The 14,971-nt window shown below is 34.1% G+C and overlaps 1 protein-coding gene across 3 annotated transcripts in view; it reads left to right on the forward strand.

The window, feature by feature from the left end:
* Positions 1–14,971, forward strand: part of STXBP5 (syntaxin binding protein 5) — a 185,580-nt gene that overhangs the window by 71,734 nt on the left and 98,875 nt on the right. For all 3 annotated transcript variants that reach the window (XM_003311531.7, XM_016956444.4, XM_003311530.7), the window contains exons 8-9: positions 1,636–1,759; positions 14,341–14,419. In XM_003311531.7, coding sequence (XP_003311579.1) covers positions 1,636–1,759; positions 14,341–14,419 — 203 coding nt within the window. The remainder of the gene's footprint in view (positions 1–1,635; positions 1,760–14,340; positions 14,420–14,971) is intronic.

Consider the following 14,971-nt stretch of genomic DNA (forward strand, 5'->3'; position numbering starts at 1 on the left):
TTAAACAAAGATACACATTGTTTTCTTTAGCAAAGTAGAAATATTTCTCTACATATGATACATATTTATATACATGATATACATTTATACATGATACTATTAAGATGTTTTTATCTATAGGTTCCAGATAGCACTATAGACCTCTTTTGTATTTTCCCTTATCAATTTTTAAAAAAACATTTAAATAGCTTTTTAGCACTGCTCATGTTTTTGCAGAAATAAGTTTACTTGTAAAGGCTACTAAGGGATTGCTTATTTTAAAATTGAGTTTTCAAAATGTCATATGTATATGTCAGTTTATTATTGTTTTAAGATTTTATTTAGAATTTTGTAAAAGATGCAGATGGTCCCTGACTTACAATATTTCTTCAACTTATGATTTTTTTGACTTTACAATTGGTTTACCAAGACATAATAAGTAAAGGAGCTCCTTAGGAATTAGAATCGATTATGGTTTCTACTGAATGTATAGTGCTTTTGTACTATCTTAAAACTGACAAATTGCATATTGAACCATCGTAAGTAAGGGATCATCTGCTGTGTTGGTAGCATTAAATGCATTTTTGACTTATGATATTTTTGACTTATGATGAGTTTATCAGGGTATAACTTCATCGTAAATTGAGGAGCATCTGTACTTTGAATAAAAAACATTGTATTAAATATTGTCATTTAGAAGTATAGCTGATTATCTGTATCCATCTGATTTTATACCAAGATATTTTATAATATTTAGCTTAAATGTATAAGTATAGAAAGAACTCAAATAAATAGATGACATGATAGAAAATGTTGACTTTATATGTGACAGAAGTTTTGAGTTTCAGTTATACGATTTTTGTGCTATACTCTGCAATTCTTGCATTCCAGTAGGGTGGCTTTAAGTCAATTGACCATTAAGAACTAAAATTGTATCAACTTGAGTTGAAAAGAAATAATTCAAAGGACGCATGGGAGAGTGATTTAAAAAGTTTTTTTTACATACCAAAATTTAAATAATATTAGAGCAAAAAAATGAGGGGTATCGTACTTTGGTGATATAAAAATATTTTCCAGATAGTTTTTAAGCGACCCAGAAGTACAAAATAAATTTCTTATCAGAACAGTGTCCCCTGAGATTAAAAATTGCCTCAGTAATTACTGTGAGAGATGAGGAACATGTCTTATAGCTCAACCTGAAACATTTGTATTGATCTTAATTCCAAATCTACATTTTGGCTCTTAGGATCATGGTCAATTAACACATTTTATTCTAATCTTGTCATTGCAACTAGTTTTTCTATTGGGACACTGGTTGTAATAATTTGGTAATTTATGTTTAGGTATTGTTTATGCTAAATATAATGTAAGAAAACATTTTGTTTCACTGAACTTGTCCGTAGATGTCACTATCATGCCTTCTTTATGCTGATTTAAGGAGTAAAGTAAGTACAGAGAATTAAAACAGTGTTAATATGAAGAAATAAAATCTCATTTGTATTACAGGAGGGCCAAATTATTATGGAAATGTTAAGTTCACATGTTAACCTTAGGAAATAAAGAAAAGTTAAAAATGAAAATTAATAGATGAGATCATTTACAAATAGTTTGCTGTTTAAATAGATTTTTTAAATGGTATTTTTCATCCTTCTATAGGCTATCCACTCTGTTGCTTGGCATCATGAAGGAAAACAATTTATTTGCAGTCATTCAGATGGCACCTTGACTATATGGAATGTAAGGTCCCCTGCTAAACCAGTACAGACAATCACTCCACATGGTAAGAATGCATCAATTTTAAATACCACCTAATTGTAATGTACAGTAAACTGTTTTGTTTGAGTTTGCATTCTGATTTGTTTGATTTTTAGGATAAGGATGGGTTTCCTTCCGTTTTTAGGGAATTAAAAATATTTACACTTATAGAAATAGTATCTAACAACCAGTTAATAAAATTTCAAATTAAGCATATTTACAGTTGAAATTGCAAATTTGAAATTTTAGAAAATGTTATATTATTTTCTGAATATCATGTCTCTAATAGTCCAAAAAATAATAGTTTTGTGAATGAAAATGATGCAGGATTTACATTAAGCTTTTCCATCTCAAAGCTGTCAGTTGCAGGTTGTTAATATATAAATAACAGTGAACTTGAAATACTTGGAACCCTGTAGAAGGTAATTTTATATATCAAAATATGGTGTCAGGGGTCCTCAGAATCACCCTAGATTTAATGATTCACTAGGAAGACTCACAGGACTCAGCATATAGTCATATTCATTGCTGTGATTTATTACAACAAAAAGGCATAAAGCAGAATCTGCAAAGGGAAAAAACACATGAAGTTTAGAGGAAACCAGGCTCAAGCTTCTTGGAGTTATTTTCTTATGGAGTCACACAGAATAGGCTTCATTCCACTAACAAGGAGTTGTTACCACATGTGTGAAATATGTTTACCAGAGAAGCTCACCTGAGCCTTGGAGTCCAGGGTTTTTATTGGGGTCAGTCATGCAGGCATTCTCTGCTTTAGCAGGTACCACAATTCGAGACTCCCAGAAGCAAGGCAGGGGTTCAGCATAAACTATATTCTTTGTACAAACAATTAGGCAGAGTAAATCATCCTCCTCAGGGAATAATGAGCGTTTTCTTGAAAACCAAGTTCCTAGACATCAGCCAAGGGCCAACCTTGTAAGCAGATCTTTGTAGTGATAGCAGCCACAGACCTGCTGTGTTAACTATTTTCTGCATAAGTAGTACTTAACAAAACTTATAAGAAATTTTTATTATAATATTTATTAGAAACAGATTATGAAGGCCACCTTTTTTGTTTTAGAATTTGTATTTCTTTATTAATCTTCATTCTCCACCCTCACCCTAAGAGAATCCTTCCTGGCAAGTTTAGGGAACTCGTATTAAAGGAACTGTTCTATAAATTGATAGTATATTCAAGATTGTCCTTGTAGCTATTGCTGGTATTTCATTGTTTGCTTTAAAATTTGAATACCTACTTTTTTAAAAAAGCTGATATATTTTGACTTACTACAATATAGAAATGAAAGAAACAGTAAAATTAAAAACAAGTTTTATCTATCTGTGGCATATGGGATTTTAGGCTTGCTTGTTTTCTGGGAAAAATAACAGTTCTTGAAACCACATATTGTGAAATACTTTACCACTGCTTTGTGACAGCAATCATCTTCTGGGAAAGCACTTACTTGAAATTCCCTACACATCTATTTATGAGTGCATCTAGAGGATATTTCTTATGATAGTAGGTTCAAGTTTTTCTTAATGTATTTTGTTCCTTCCTTCTATTAGTATCTAGGTTCCTCATCTCGACACTCCTAAAAATTCCCATGAATCTTAGAATCTCCTAACCCTGCTGGAACCTATGAATTCAGATAAACAAAAAAGTACCAATAAGGTGTGGTTAGTTCAAAAATCTTTCTTTTTAAACCCAAAAGAAAATGAAACTCATGTCAAAGATGATAGAAATATATAATGCTAGTTTTGCAGCTTGAAGATTATCTGTTTTTATCTTGTTTTGTAAGAATAGTACAAAGGATCTTTTTTTCTTTTGATCTGTTTGAGAGTAAGTTGTCAATGTGGTGCTGATTCACTTGCAAATATTCCATGGTCTTTTTTTTTTTTAATAAGGACATTTTTCTATATAACCAAGTTTTGCCTTTATTCAAAAGAGTTTTATGTGGATTAGATTTGGTTGTCATGTTTCTTCTCAAAACTGGAACAGTTCCTGAACATTTTGACTTTCATATATGATAAATTACAAAGATTATAGGTCAGTTATTTTATAGAACGTGCCTCAGTATGGTTTTGTCTCATGTTTATTCATGATGAGATTTAGGTTGCACGTTTTTGGCAGGAGTATCCCAAAAGGATTGAGGTGTTCTTTTTGCATCCTCTCAAGTGGAACTCGTTTTTGATTTGTCCCATATTAGTGGTATCTCATATCCTGATCCTTTGGTTAAAGTTCTGTCTTCTGCTAGTTCTCTCCATTATTAAAAAGGTTTTCTTTTTACTTTTGAAATTGAGAAATAAATTTTATTTGTATTTATAATTGTTAAGTATTTTGATTTGAAGGAAGTTCCACAAGAGTCTATGAACATATTATACTTCATCAAACTTTTCCCCTTTAGTTTTAGCATCTGTTGATGTTTCTTAGCTGAATTCACTATTACTGTGATGGTTGCCAAATAATGATTGTCTAGCTGGTCTTAATCTTTTTTTATATTACAAGCTTAGGTCATTGAAAGCAGACTCTAGTAAGTGGTATAAATCAGTTTCTACAGTGTTTATATTGTCTTAGCAGAAAAGGGTCACTAGCTAAAATTATTTTTAAATAAAAAAGACTATGTGACTTAATGTTTTCTCAAAATTAGAATCCAAATGAAATATAAATAAAATGGATTTTTTTCTGTGGCTGGTGTTAAAAATTAGGATGGTATTTGTGTAGTGTTAGCAGTCTAATAGTAGATGGCCAGAATTTTATATAAAGTAAGGCATATTTATTTTATTTTATATAAGCTATATGTAGAAAATCTAAATTCCTTTCAAGTGTAATAGGGTTTCCAGCTTTCTTTTTGGCAGTAAAAACTACCAAGTGACAGGTAACTAACCAAAGCTAAATTCATGTTGACTCTACAACTGAATTCATGACAAAGCTGGAGTGCAATGGCGCGATGTTGGCACACTGCAACCTCTGCTTCCCAGGTTCAAGCGATTCTCCTGCACTAGCCTCCTGAGTAGCTGGGATTACAGGCGCCCGCCACCATGCCCGGCTAATTTTTTGTATTTTTAGTAGAGACAGGGTTTCACCATGTTGGCCAGGCTGGTCTCAAACTCCTGACCTCAGGTGATTCACCCGCCTCAGCCTCCCAAAGTGCTGGGATTACAGGCATGAGCCACCATGCCTGGCCAGCTGAGTACATTTTTATACATTAAAGTACAAAACTACATTCTGCATACCATAACAAGGGTATCATCTGTTCCATAGAGATCACATTTGTGGTACATCATTTTCATTATATTAACTGTTTCGATGGATTGAAATTTTGTTCTACTTTCTCATTACTATTGTCTGTTGTGGTTTCTTGCTCTTAATTTCTAGCCAAACAGTTATGGTAAATTAGTTTAAATATACTAGCCTTTTACAATTGAGTACTTTTTCACTTTTTCTTATTTAAGTTCATCTAATGGTTGTTCAAGTATCTTAGTCTTAAAAAACATTTACAGTATTACCTTGATTGCCAAGAACTGATTATAATTTAAGTCTCCTACCAGTACTTTACGATGAGTTTTAGTGTTAGGGTGTTTAGTGTTAAAAATAGGTTAAGATATCCTTGAAGAATCTGTTCAGAAGGTATTATGTTGCATTTATATAACATGGGATTTTGAAGCCAGAAGAGTTGTAGTTAAGCACTAATTCCATAGTTTCTGGCTCTGTGACCTTTAGGAAGTCATTTAACATTTTTGAGCCTTAATATTCTCATCCATGAATACAAATAATAATGAAACTTGACCTAGTCTCATACAGTTGTTGTGAGGATTGTATTTACTCATTCTACAAATATTTATTGGTTCTACTGTGTGATAGGCACTTTTCTTAGCTGTGGTTCAAATAATCAAAATGTAAGTGAAATTACCCAGAAATTATGATGTGCTATTCATATATGGCTCTAGGAAGTGTAGGTATGGAACTTGTTATTTACTTGGTAGAATAGATTAGTGAACCCCCAAAATATATTCCACAAAGACTAGTTTTTCTTATATTTATGATTCGTTTGGTGGAAAAGGTATGTCATAGTGAAAGAAGTTTTAGAAATACTGAATTAAAGATGAGCATTTTTCTTCACTTTAAGATTCAACAGGTTATTTTTGACTACCAAAAACAAACAAAAAGTGATAGGTCCCTTTAATCTCACTTTTATGAGTCTCAAACATTTCCCTGGCAGTCAGACAACCTGTAATCTAATTGTAAGTGCTATGTGTGAAATACCTTGTGGAGATTCCTTTTCTCTGAGACTTAAGCTTTATTATTTGTAAAATGGCAAGATTGAACAGGATTTTTAAGCTACAAAGTTTAGTGAATATGTGAAAATTAAGCAGGATTTGATTCCATATAAGGACTCTGCAGTTATTTCCTTTCAGTGGGCCATAGATTCTGCATCTCTGTATGGTACATCTAGGAGTAAGCTGTTTCTCTTTTGGCTTGTTTCTCTCCCATGGCAGATAGGGTTTCATTACTTAGGAGGGAATAACTTCGGCAGTATTGGCATGGCTCAGATTCTTACCCTGAAGCACTCATCTTGGTTTTGTAATTTCCTTGGCCAGGGCCTCACAGGACCTCCCCTGTAGCGCAGGGTTGAGGGTGATGTGTTGCAGAGTAAGATTTTCTGTGATTGTCAGCTTTACCAGAATCAGATGGTTTCCTAAGGAAATGGAGGTGCTAGACCAGGGGTGCCTTCCTACATTAGAAGGAGGAGAATTATCTAGGACCACACATAAAATACACTAACACTAATGATAGCTGATGAGCTAAAAAAAAAAAATCTCATAATGTTTTAAGAAAATTTTCTAATTTGTGTTGGTCCACATTCAAAGCTGTCCTGGGCTACATGTGGCCTGCAGGCCATGGGTTGGACAAGCTTGTGCTAGACAGTCAAAACCCATAGATTTTTATTATAGGAAATGATATTTTAAATTTAGTTTCTGAAGCTTATTCATCAATGCAATCAATCTACTTATCAAAAAGTAAACCAAGATTGGGGAACTTTTATTCTGTTGAAGGTCACTGAGGGAAAAATAAAATTCAAATTCACCTAAGTACGTCAGCTTAATATGTTAAGGATGAGACGTGTAAAGAATTCCATTAATCTGCTTTTAAGATTCACCTGAAATCTAAAACATTCAGTAAATAATAAAATTATACCTCAGTTCCTTATCATTCATCACAAACCTTTCCCCAGTTTATGTATTTGAAAAGACTTACCAGACTCCACAGAGCATACTCAAACAAGACCATGATTTAAAGGCGAAGGATATGATACAGGAGGAGAAAGAGAATGCAGGCAGGTATTCTGAAACATCCCTCCCCTATGTGAGCTCCCAGTGAGCACTTACACACGAGGATTGTGCTGAGTCCACCTCGAGTCACCAAGATCTGGCTTCTGAAGAGCTCCAGAGAAACTCTCAGGAAGACCCTTGTAATGATCAAGCCAGTCTTGCTAATAAATCAACTAGGCCGTTTGCCAACCTGCAGCAAAACTACACACTGGTGGTTACCAGGGAAGTTTTGGGCCTTAAACAACACATCTTAAATCCCACTGTCCTTTTCTTGGCCAAAAGTAAAATAACAGATGTTCAGGGGTCCAAGTCCAGCCGTAAATCAACTTTGTACACTCATTTAGGAGGGAACAACCCTCCTCCCCATTGCAGACTAGTATTATTAGCAATGTGGCTCTTCAGTTTGTCTTTTTATTTTCTAGAACATCACTGTCCAATAGAAAGGTAACGTGAGCTGCGTGTGTGATTCTAAATTTGCTAGTAACCATGTTAAAAACAGTAAAAAGAAACAGGTAAAACTAATTTTAATAACATATTCTTTAATCCCAAATATGCAAAATATTAGTTCATGATGTAATCAACGTATAAAATTGAGATATTTTATTCTTTTTTTGTACTAAATCTTTGAAATCTAGTGTGTATTTAGCACATCTTAACTTGGACTAGATACATTTTAAGTGCCCCGCTGTCCGTGCATTTTGAGTGCACGGTAGACTCACGGCTACCCTATTGGATAGCCACGCTAGACTGAGAACATAACTGCAGTGTAACAAGCATAACACTTAAAATATGTTCCTCATCCTAACTGGCAAAATTAAAACTTTAGAAAGCAACTGTTTTTGTCAGTAATCTTTATTCATTTTTAATGAATCTTTATTCATTGAATAAACATTGAGCACCTCCTACCTACCAGAGATTAAATACTGAAAATATACTGTCCTGAAGAGCTCATCATCAAGTGAATAAAAATGATCTATAAACTGATAAATATAATACATTGTGATAAGTGCTGATAAAGGCATGTATAACATGATATGGAAACAAATAAGTGGTGACTGGTTTTGGGTAAAAGGTGTTGGACTATTTCACAAATTCAGGGTATATGAACTTGGTCTTAAAGGATGATACTGGTGGTATAAGGTAGCAAAGAGCAGGGCAAAGTTACCTTAGAAGGCACAAAGGCACAAAGACATAAACAAAAGTGGGGTGTTCTTGGAAAACTGCTAATAGTTTAATATGACCAGAGTTTAAAACGCCTTAGGGCAAGTAGCAGGAAGTGAAAACAGAACCATGTACAGAGGCAAGATTATATATCAAAGTATGATAAAAAGTTTGAACTTCATAATGGAGACCTAGTAATTGAGTTTATAGTGAGAAGCATTAAGTTTACATCTTAAAAATATCACTTTAATGATAGTACATCAGGTGGGCTGGAGGCAGAAGAGGGTGGCTAATTAGGAAGCTTTGCATTAATAAATAATGGAGATTTTATTAGAGGAAATGGGAAGAAATGGACATGTATGAATGAAATTATGGAATTAGAATCAATAGGACTTAAACCAATTATTTGTGGCTTGGTGGTTTGAGGGGTGGGGAAATAGGCCATAGTAAGAAGGAGAAATCAGATGTGGCATGGTAGTTTATGTGAGTTATTAAGTCAGGTTTTATAATTAATCAGATCTTTTAACTGACTGGTCAAGGTAGTTCACGGATAGTTAAAAGAACAAGCACGTATTTTTGTTCCTCTGGTGGCATAGCATTTAAGAAGTAAAATGACACCTAGTGGTGAAATCCCCTAAATGTCTTTCCATTTATATGTGCTTAAAATCATGGGTAGTACCTTATTATTTGATTTGATTTAGAAAATGCTTAGCCTAGAATTATAGATGAATAAATAAACCTATCTAGACCATAAGCAGTAATCAGAGACATTATTTAAAACATCTTGGTTGGAAAGATATCAGAATATGCAGACCAAGGATTTGTTGGGTTTTTTTCAAGCAAAATTAATACAGGATGATCACTCTAAACACTGCAACATTTTTCATTTACAGAGAAAATGAAACTACTCTATTAACATCCTCTCAGAGGGACAGAAATAAAAGTTAACTTCTAAAGGAATAGAAATCAGACTGACTTAGACTTGTAATTTTACGTCTGAATGTTAGAACACAATAGAGCAATATCAAGGGACTATTGAGCAAGAAGAAAGTTAAGAATTTTGTACCTAGCCAGGTTTTTTGCAAGATATAGAAGCTCAGGCTTGGAAGCGTTTAGCAAATACCATCTAATGTCCTTTAGAATTTGTTCCAACCTCTGAAAGATTGATGTTGAATATTGAAGTAAGTTAAAGGAGTTATTTCTGAATAATTGTTTCACTTCATAAAACAAAATCATGTTTGAACCTAAATGTAAAATTTGTGTCTATAATTCTAAATTCTGTCAGCCTGACTCTCCCGCTAGAACTCTGCATGGTAGAAAGAGGATAAAAGCCAGCTGACCTTCTTCAGAGCAAACATTTAAATTTTTTACTGAAAGGTCATATACATCTCTATATAGATTGGAATAGAGGTTGAAGTTCTTAATTTATTCCTTGTATAACACAAGGGACTACTTTTCAGATTTAAGCCTCCTTTTTTCGATACCTTTTATTTTCCTTGCAATTCTCTCTCCCACCTCAACAATCCTTTCCTTTCTTCTGGCAGTTCTTTCCAGTTCCTTGGTCACTTCTGTCACTTCTTGGTTCCTGTAAATTGGGCTGCTAGAGATTCAAGATTCCCTGTACAACCATTTCTTCATAAGGAGGGGAAAGGGATTATTCTCTAGGATCTTAAATTAAGACAGGATTAAATGTTCCATTACCAGTCAGTGTACAAGTATATATTTATAAAAATTTAATATGGGTGATATTTCATACTAGTGAGGAGAGAATGATGGTTCAATAAATTGAGCTGGCAAGTAAATATTTATGTCAAAACTCATCTGATTGTACACTTTAAGTAGTGTACTTTTGTTTAGCAGTTATAGCTCAGTAGAGCTATTAAACTAGCACTGAGATGATTGATAGCTTATTAATTATTAAGAGGAAAATGTCTTCCCTGTATCAAAATACACATCAGAAAATAATGTAATAAATGAATCTATTCTAAATTATAAGAAAAAGCAGATTTATGTGATTTTGGTGTGGGGAAGAACTTTCCAAGCGTAAAACCAAAGAGGGGAGGGACCAAAAAGACGGATAGTTTTTTTCATACACATGTATCGTTATACATAAATGAGATCCTATCATACCAGTTCCTTCTCCCTCAGCCTTTTCCCATGTTAGCAGCCCAATCTCCTTTCTTGTCCCACCAGGTAAGCTATGTCAAAAATCTTACAGATATTCTTCTAAAATATAGGTATTTCTAAAATCATGTGTATTAACACATACACACAAACATGAGATTATTTTTCTGATCATTGTTTTACAAAAATTAGGATTATGTTAGTGTTTTTGCATCTTTAAAATTTTTTTAAATTTTTGTGAGTACATAGTAGATATATATATTTATGAGGTACATGAGATATTTTGATACAGGCATACAGTGTGAAATAAGCACATCATAGAGAATGGGGTATTAATCCCCTCAAACATTTATCGTTTGAGTTACAATAGGGTGACTATAGTTCAATAATAACTTAATTGTACATTTTAAAATAACTTTTAAAGAGTGGAACTGGATTGTTTGTAACTCCTTTTTTGCATCTTAATCACTGTACTTTAGGAAGATTCCTCCAAATGTTCTGGCATTTCTTTTATGTTAATGGCTGTGTCAGAGCCAGTTGTTTGTATCACAACTTACTCAGCTATTTCAAATTAATGGGCATTCCCTTTGTTTTCATTTCTTAAACATTGCAAATTATGCTGCAGCTACCATCTTTGTACATATGCCATAGGAATTGGTCCTTTTGTTTCTATGGAATAAATACTTCAGAGTACAATTTCCACCCCGAAATATTGAAGTTTTATTATTTCTAATAAATGTTCTCAAACCATTTTTCAAAAAAAGCTATATCCTTCAGATTTCTACCAGCCATGTATGAGTATCCCTTTTCCAGTGTCCTTGCCAGTGATAGGTGTTATAAGTCATTTTACTTTTTTTTTTTTCTTCCTGTTTGCTCAGGATCTCAAAGTCGGCCAGAAATGAGTGACTGGGGCCTTCTCCTTTCCTCACTCTTTCCTGGGCAGGCAGCCTTTTAGACCGCCATGAATGTGTCTAGTTCTCAGAGCTTTTCTTTTAAATTTCTGCCTGAGTTCCATTTGCCTCAACTGAAACTACAGCCTTAGGCAGCTGTAATACTTCCAACAGATTGCTATTGTTCTGGAATGCCCTGGGGGTAGGGATTTTTGTCTCCCATATTTGAGGTCTGTGTCAAATGAGATAGCCACAGCACTTTGGGAATAGAGTTCCAGGGAGCTGCAGGTTCACACAAAATGTTGATTGTGCTGTAGCAAAAGTGGTTTTAACAGAGCTCCAAGAAAACTTCAGTCCTCTCTGTTGGCTGATACTACTGCATTTTCATGGCTAGCCTACCACTGAGCTGGGTAGCTAGGGGATAGAAATAGACCTTCCTTAAAAATACCACAGTTCCCTGTCCCCGAACCCCTCATGTTACTGAAGTTCAGTAGTATCTATTGGGTAGATGATTTTTCATCTTGTTAGTGGCTTGGTCATTCTCCAGAATTTTAAAATGTTTAACTTTAGTTGTTTTAATAGTACTTTCATTTTTGTGGGAGAGCAAGTTCATCGAGGTCCTCCTGTTACTGGTGGCATATATCTGAGTTACCAGTAGTATATCTGTATGGGTCTGCAGTAACCTCAATTCTTGCCTCCTCAGAAGAAAGAATTCAACTGAGGAGCATAAAGCAAAAAAAGAGACCAAGGCAAGTTTCAGAGCAGGAGTGGAAGTTTATTAAAAAGGCTTTAGAACAGGGAAGAAACACTTGAAAGAGATCCAGGTGGGCAACTTGGAAAACAAGTGCAGTGTTTAACTCTGACCCTAGGACTTCATAGGCTTGCCCCTTTCTCATGATTCTTCCCTTAGGGTGTGCTGCCCCTATGTGTGGTGCCCTCCTTACCCTTGGTAGGTGAACACGTGCAGTGTGTTTAGGAATTCGTACACATGTCCATCTGAGGCTTTCCTCTGTTTTCCAGTGGAGTGCCCCCCGAAGGTCATACTCCACCATTTTGTTACTTACTGCCCATGCCTGGGAAGTTGCGTCTCCCTGGCGCTTGCGTTCAGTTAACACTTTAGTGCAGCAGGTGTGGACCATCAGGAAATGGGTTCTCCCTGGCGCCGGCTGCCAATATCACTTTTAGTGAGGCAGTGTGATAATTGTCAAACCATCATCTGACATTTCTAGAGCCCTCTCCTGCCCCACTCATGCCTACCTACCTATGATATTCACTGTATCATCTTGGAAGTTGATCTTTTTGGTAGTTTCCCTAGCCATTCATAGACATTTAGTCTACTGGGTGAACTTTAAGATCGCTTTGTCCAAATTCAAGAAGAGCTGTTGAGATTCTAATTACATTACATTTATAAATTAATTTTGGAAGAACCGATATTTTAGGATTTCATATTTTCTTAAATTGCAACATATTAAGGCTGATAGACTTGATTATTTAGATGTGTATTTCTGTACAATTTTTTTTAATTTGTAGGAATTCGCTAGGGAAAATATTTGCAACATACATGATTGACAGAATGTTAGTAAGCCTGGACAATAAAATTTATTTTCTAATACAAGGAAGATGACATAGAAGCATTGATAAAGAACAGCAAGCTATTTTTTAATAGAAGTATACATGACCAGTTAGGGATCCAAACACATCAGATTAAAATAAGTTACTCTTTTTATTTAACAATCAGCAAAAAGAAAAAAAAAAAAATTGCTAGGGGAGGATATGGCAAAATACGGTCTTACGCTGCTGATAGAACTATAAATTGGCACAACCTCTCTAGAATAAAACTTTACCCAGATATACTATATGCCAAACAATGTTTGTCACCAGGGATACCACAACAGAAAACAAATACACTAAAAATGTTCGCTTTCCTGGCCGGGTGCAGTGGCTCATGCCTGTAATCCCAGCACTTCAGGAGACTGAGGCGGGCAGCTCCCTTGAGCCCAGAGTTTGAGACCAGCCTGGGTAACATGGTAAAACCCCATCTGTCATCTCTACAAAAAATTTTTAAAAATGTATCCAGACATGGTGGTATGCACCCGTGGTCTAATTACTTGAGAGGCTGAGATGGGAGGCTCACTTAAGCCCAGGAGGTTGAAGCTGAAGTGAGCCATGATCATGCCACTGTACTCCATCCTGGGCTACAGGAGTGAGACCTTGTCTCAAAAAAAAGAAAAAAAATTTGCTTGCCTAGAATTTACATACATGCCAGTTAGGCAAACAATAAACAAAGAAGGTAAATATAAAGGATACTAGAATGTGACAAGTGCTTTGGAGAAAAAATAAAGCTGTGAAAGAGGGTAAGAGGTGTTAGGTTAGGGGTGAGTGTCAGGAATTCCTCAGACCATTCCCAAGTTAGGTGATTTGCCAGAAGAAGTATTATAATGTGGACAGTGGTTAATCTCTGAAATATGGGAAATAAATGTTTTATTTTCTTTATTTTTTACTTTTCCATAGTTTCTACAGTGAACATGTAGAAATAGATAACTGAAATCAACATTTAAAAAAATAATTAGAATTCTTTGACAAAATGAGTCTCTGACACATTTTATAGAGGTTGGTGTATTTTAGCAGTCTTTTGGGTATTACAGTGGATGTATTTACTTAAGGAGAATAAATATAAATGATTTTATTAGCATAGGGCTTAATATTGCAGCCTGTCACACTGGGGTGAAAATGTGATGTAGATTTATTTTTCTCAAATTTTGCTGTTTTAAAATGAATTCATTTAGCAAGTTGAAATTCTATGTTGCTTATCTGCAATTAAGAACATTGGAAAAACTATCAGTTTCTCCTGCTAGAATTTTGTCACATAAATGTTCTTACTAAGTTATTAATTATATTTGCTTTTTAGCACTGAATTTCAAACGGTAACTTTGCTTGATCATTTAAAAAATATCTTACTGTGTATTAAATGCCTCTTTCAGAATCACTTTAAAATGTTTCATGGTGGATTTCATTATATTTCACTTTCATTTTATAAACTATCAATGTAAGAATGTAGAGTAACTTAGAATTTTAGAATTTAATGCAGGAAAATATATTTTAGGAAAACAGTTAAAGGATGGGAAGAAGCCAGAACCATGCAAACCTATCCTCAAGGTGGAATTCAAAACGACTAGATCTGGGTAAGATTTTACTTCATTGCCAATGTTCATTGTATATAATTCCTCAAATAGCATGGAAGGCTATTTTATCATTAATTTTGAAGGCCTATTTTAGAATAGTCTACACCATTCTTAAATTTTATGCTTTTTTTATTTAACAAAAGAAGTAAAATTGGTAAATTTAGGATAAAATACTTTTTTGTGTTTTTGTCTTTAGTAGTTTTACACATTATCTTGGAAAGTTTGAATTATTTTTCCTGTTAAACTTCGTGCCTTCTCTAGATCAGTCTTCAGTAGCAATAGTGTTTATTCACTAGTGATCATTGTGGAATAAGCAATGAAGAAAAAAAGATTTAAAATTTAACTTATTTTTACTATATATGTTATGAAAGTTATATGTATTCTTCAGAAATTAAATCTTATATAAGAGTATCTGCCAATTATGAAAATAAATACAGTTTAATATTAAAGGGAGTTTGTTGGTTGTAGTTGACATTGATTGTCACTATATGAATTACATATGAAAATTAGATTGCTTAAACATTTATATATTTTACGTATATTTTTGTGTCA

The sequence above is a fragment of the Pan troglodytes genome, chromosome 5 (assembly GCF_028858775.2).
Source record: "Pan troglodytes isolate AG18354 chromosome 5, NHGRI_mPanTro3-v2.0_pri, whole genome shotgun sequence".
NCBI classification, from domain to species: Eukaryota; Metazoa; Chordata; class Mammalia; order Primates; family Hominidae; genus Pan; species Pan troglodytes.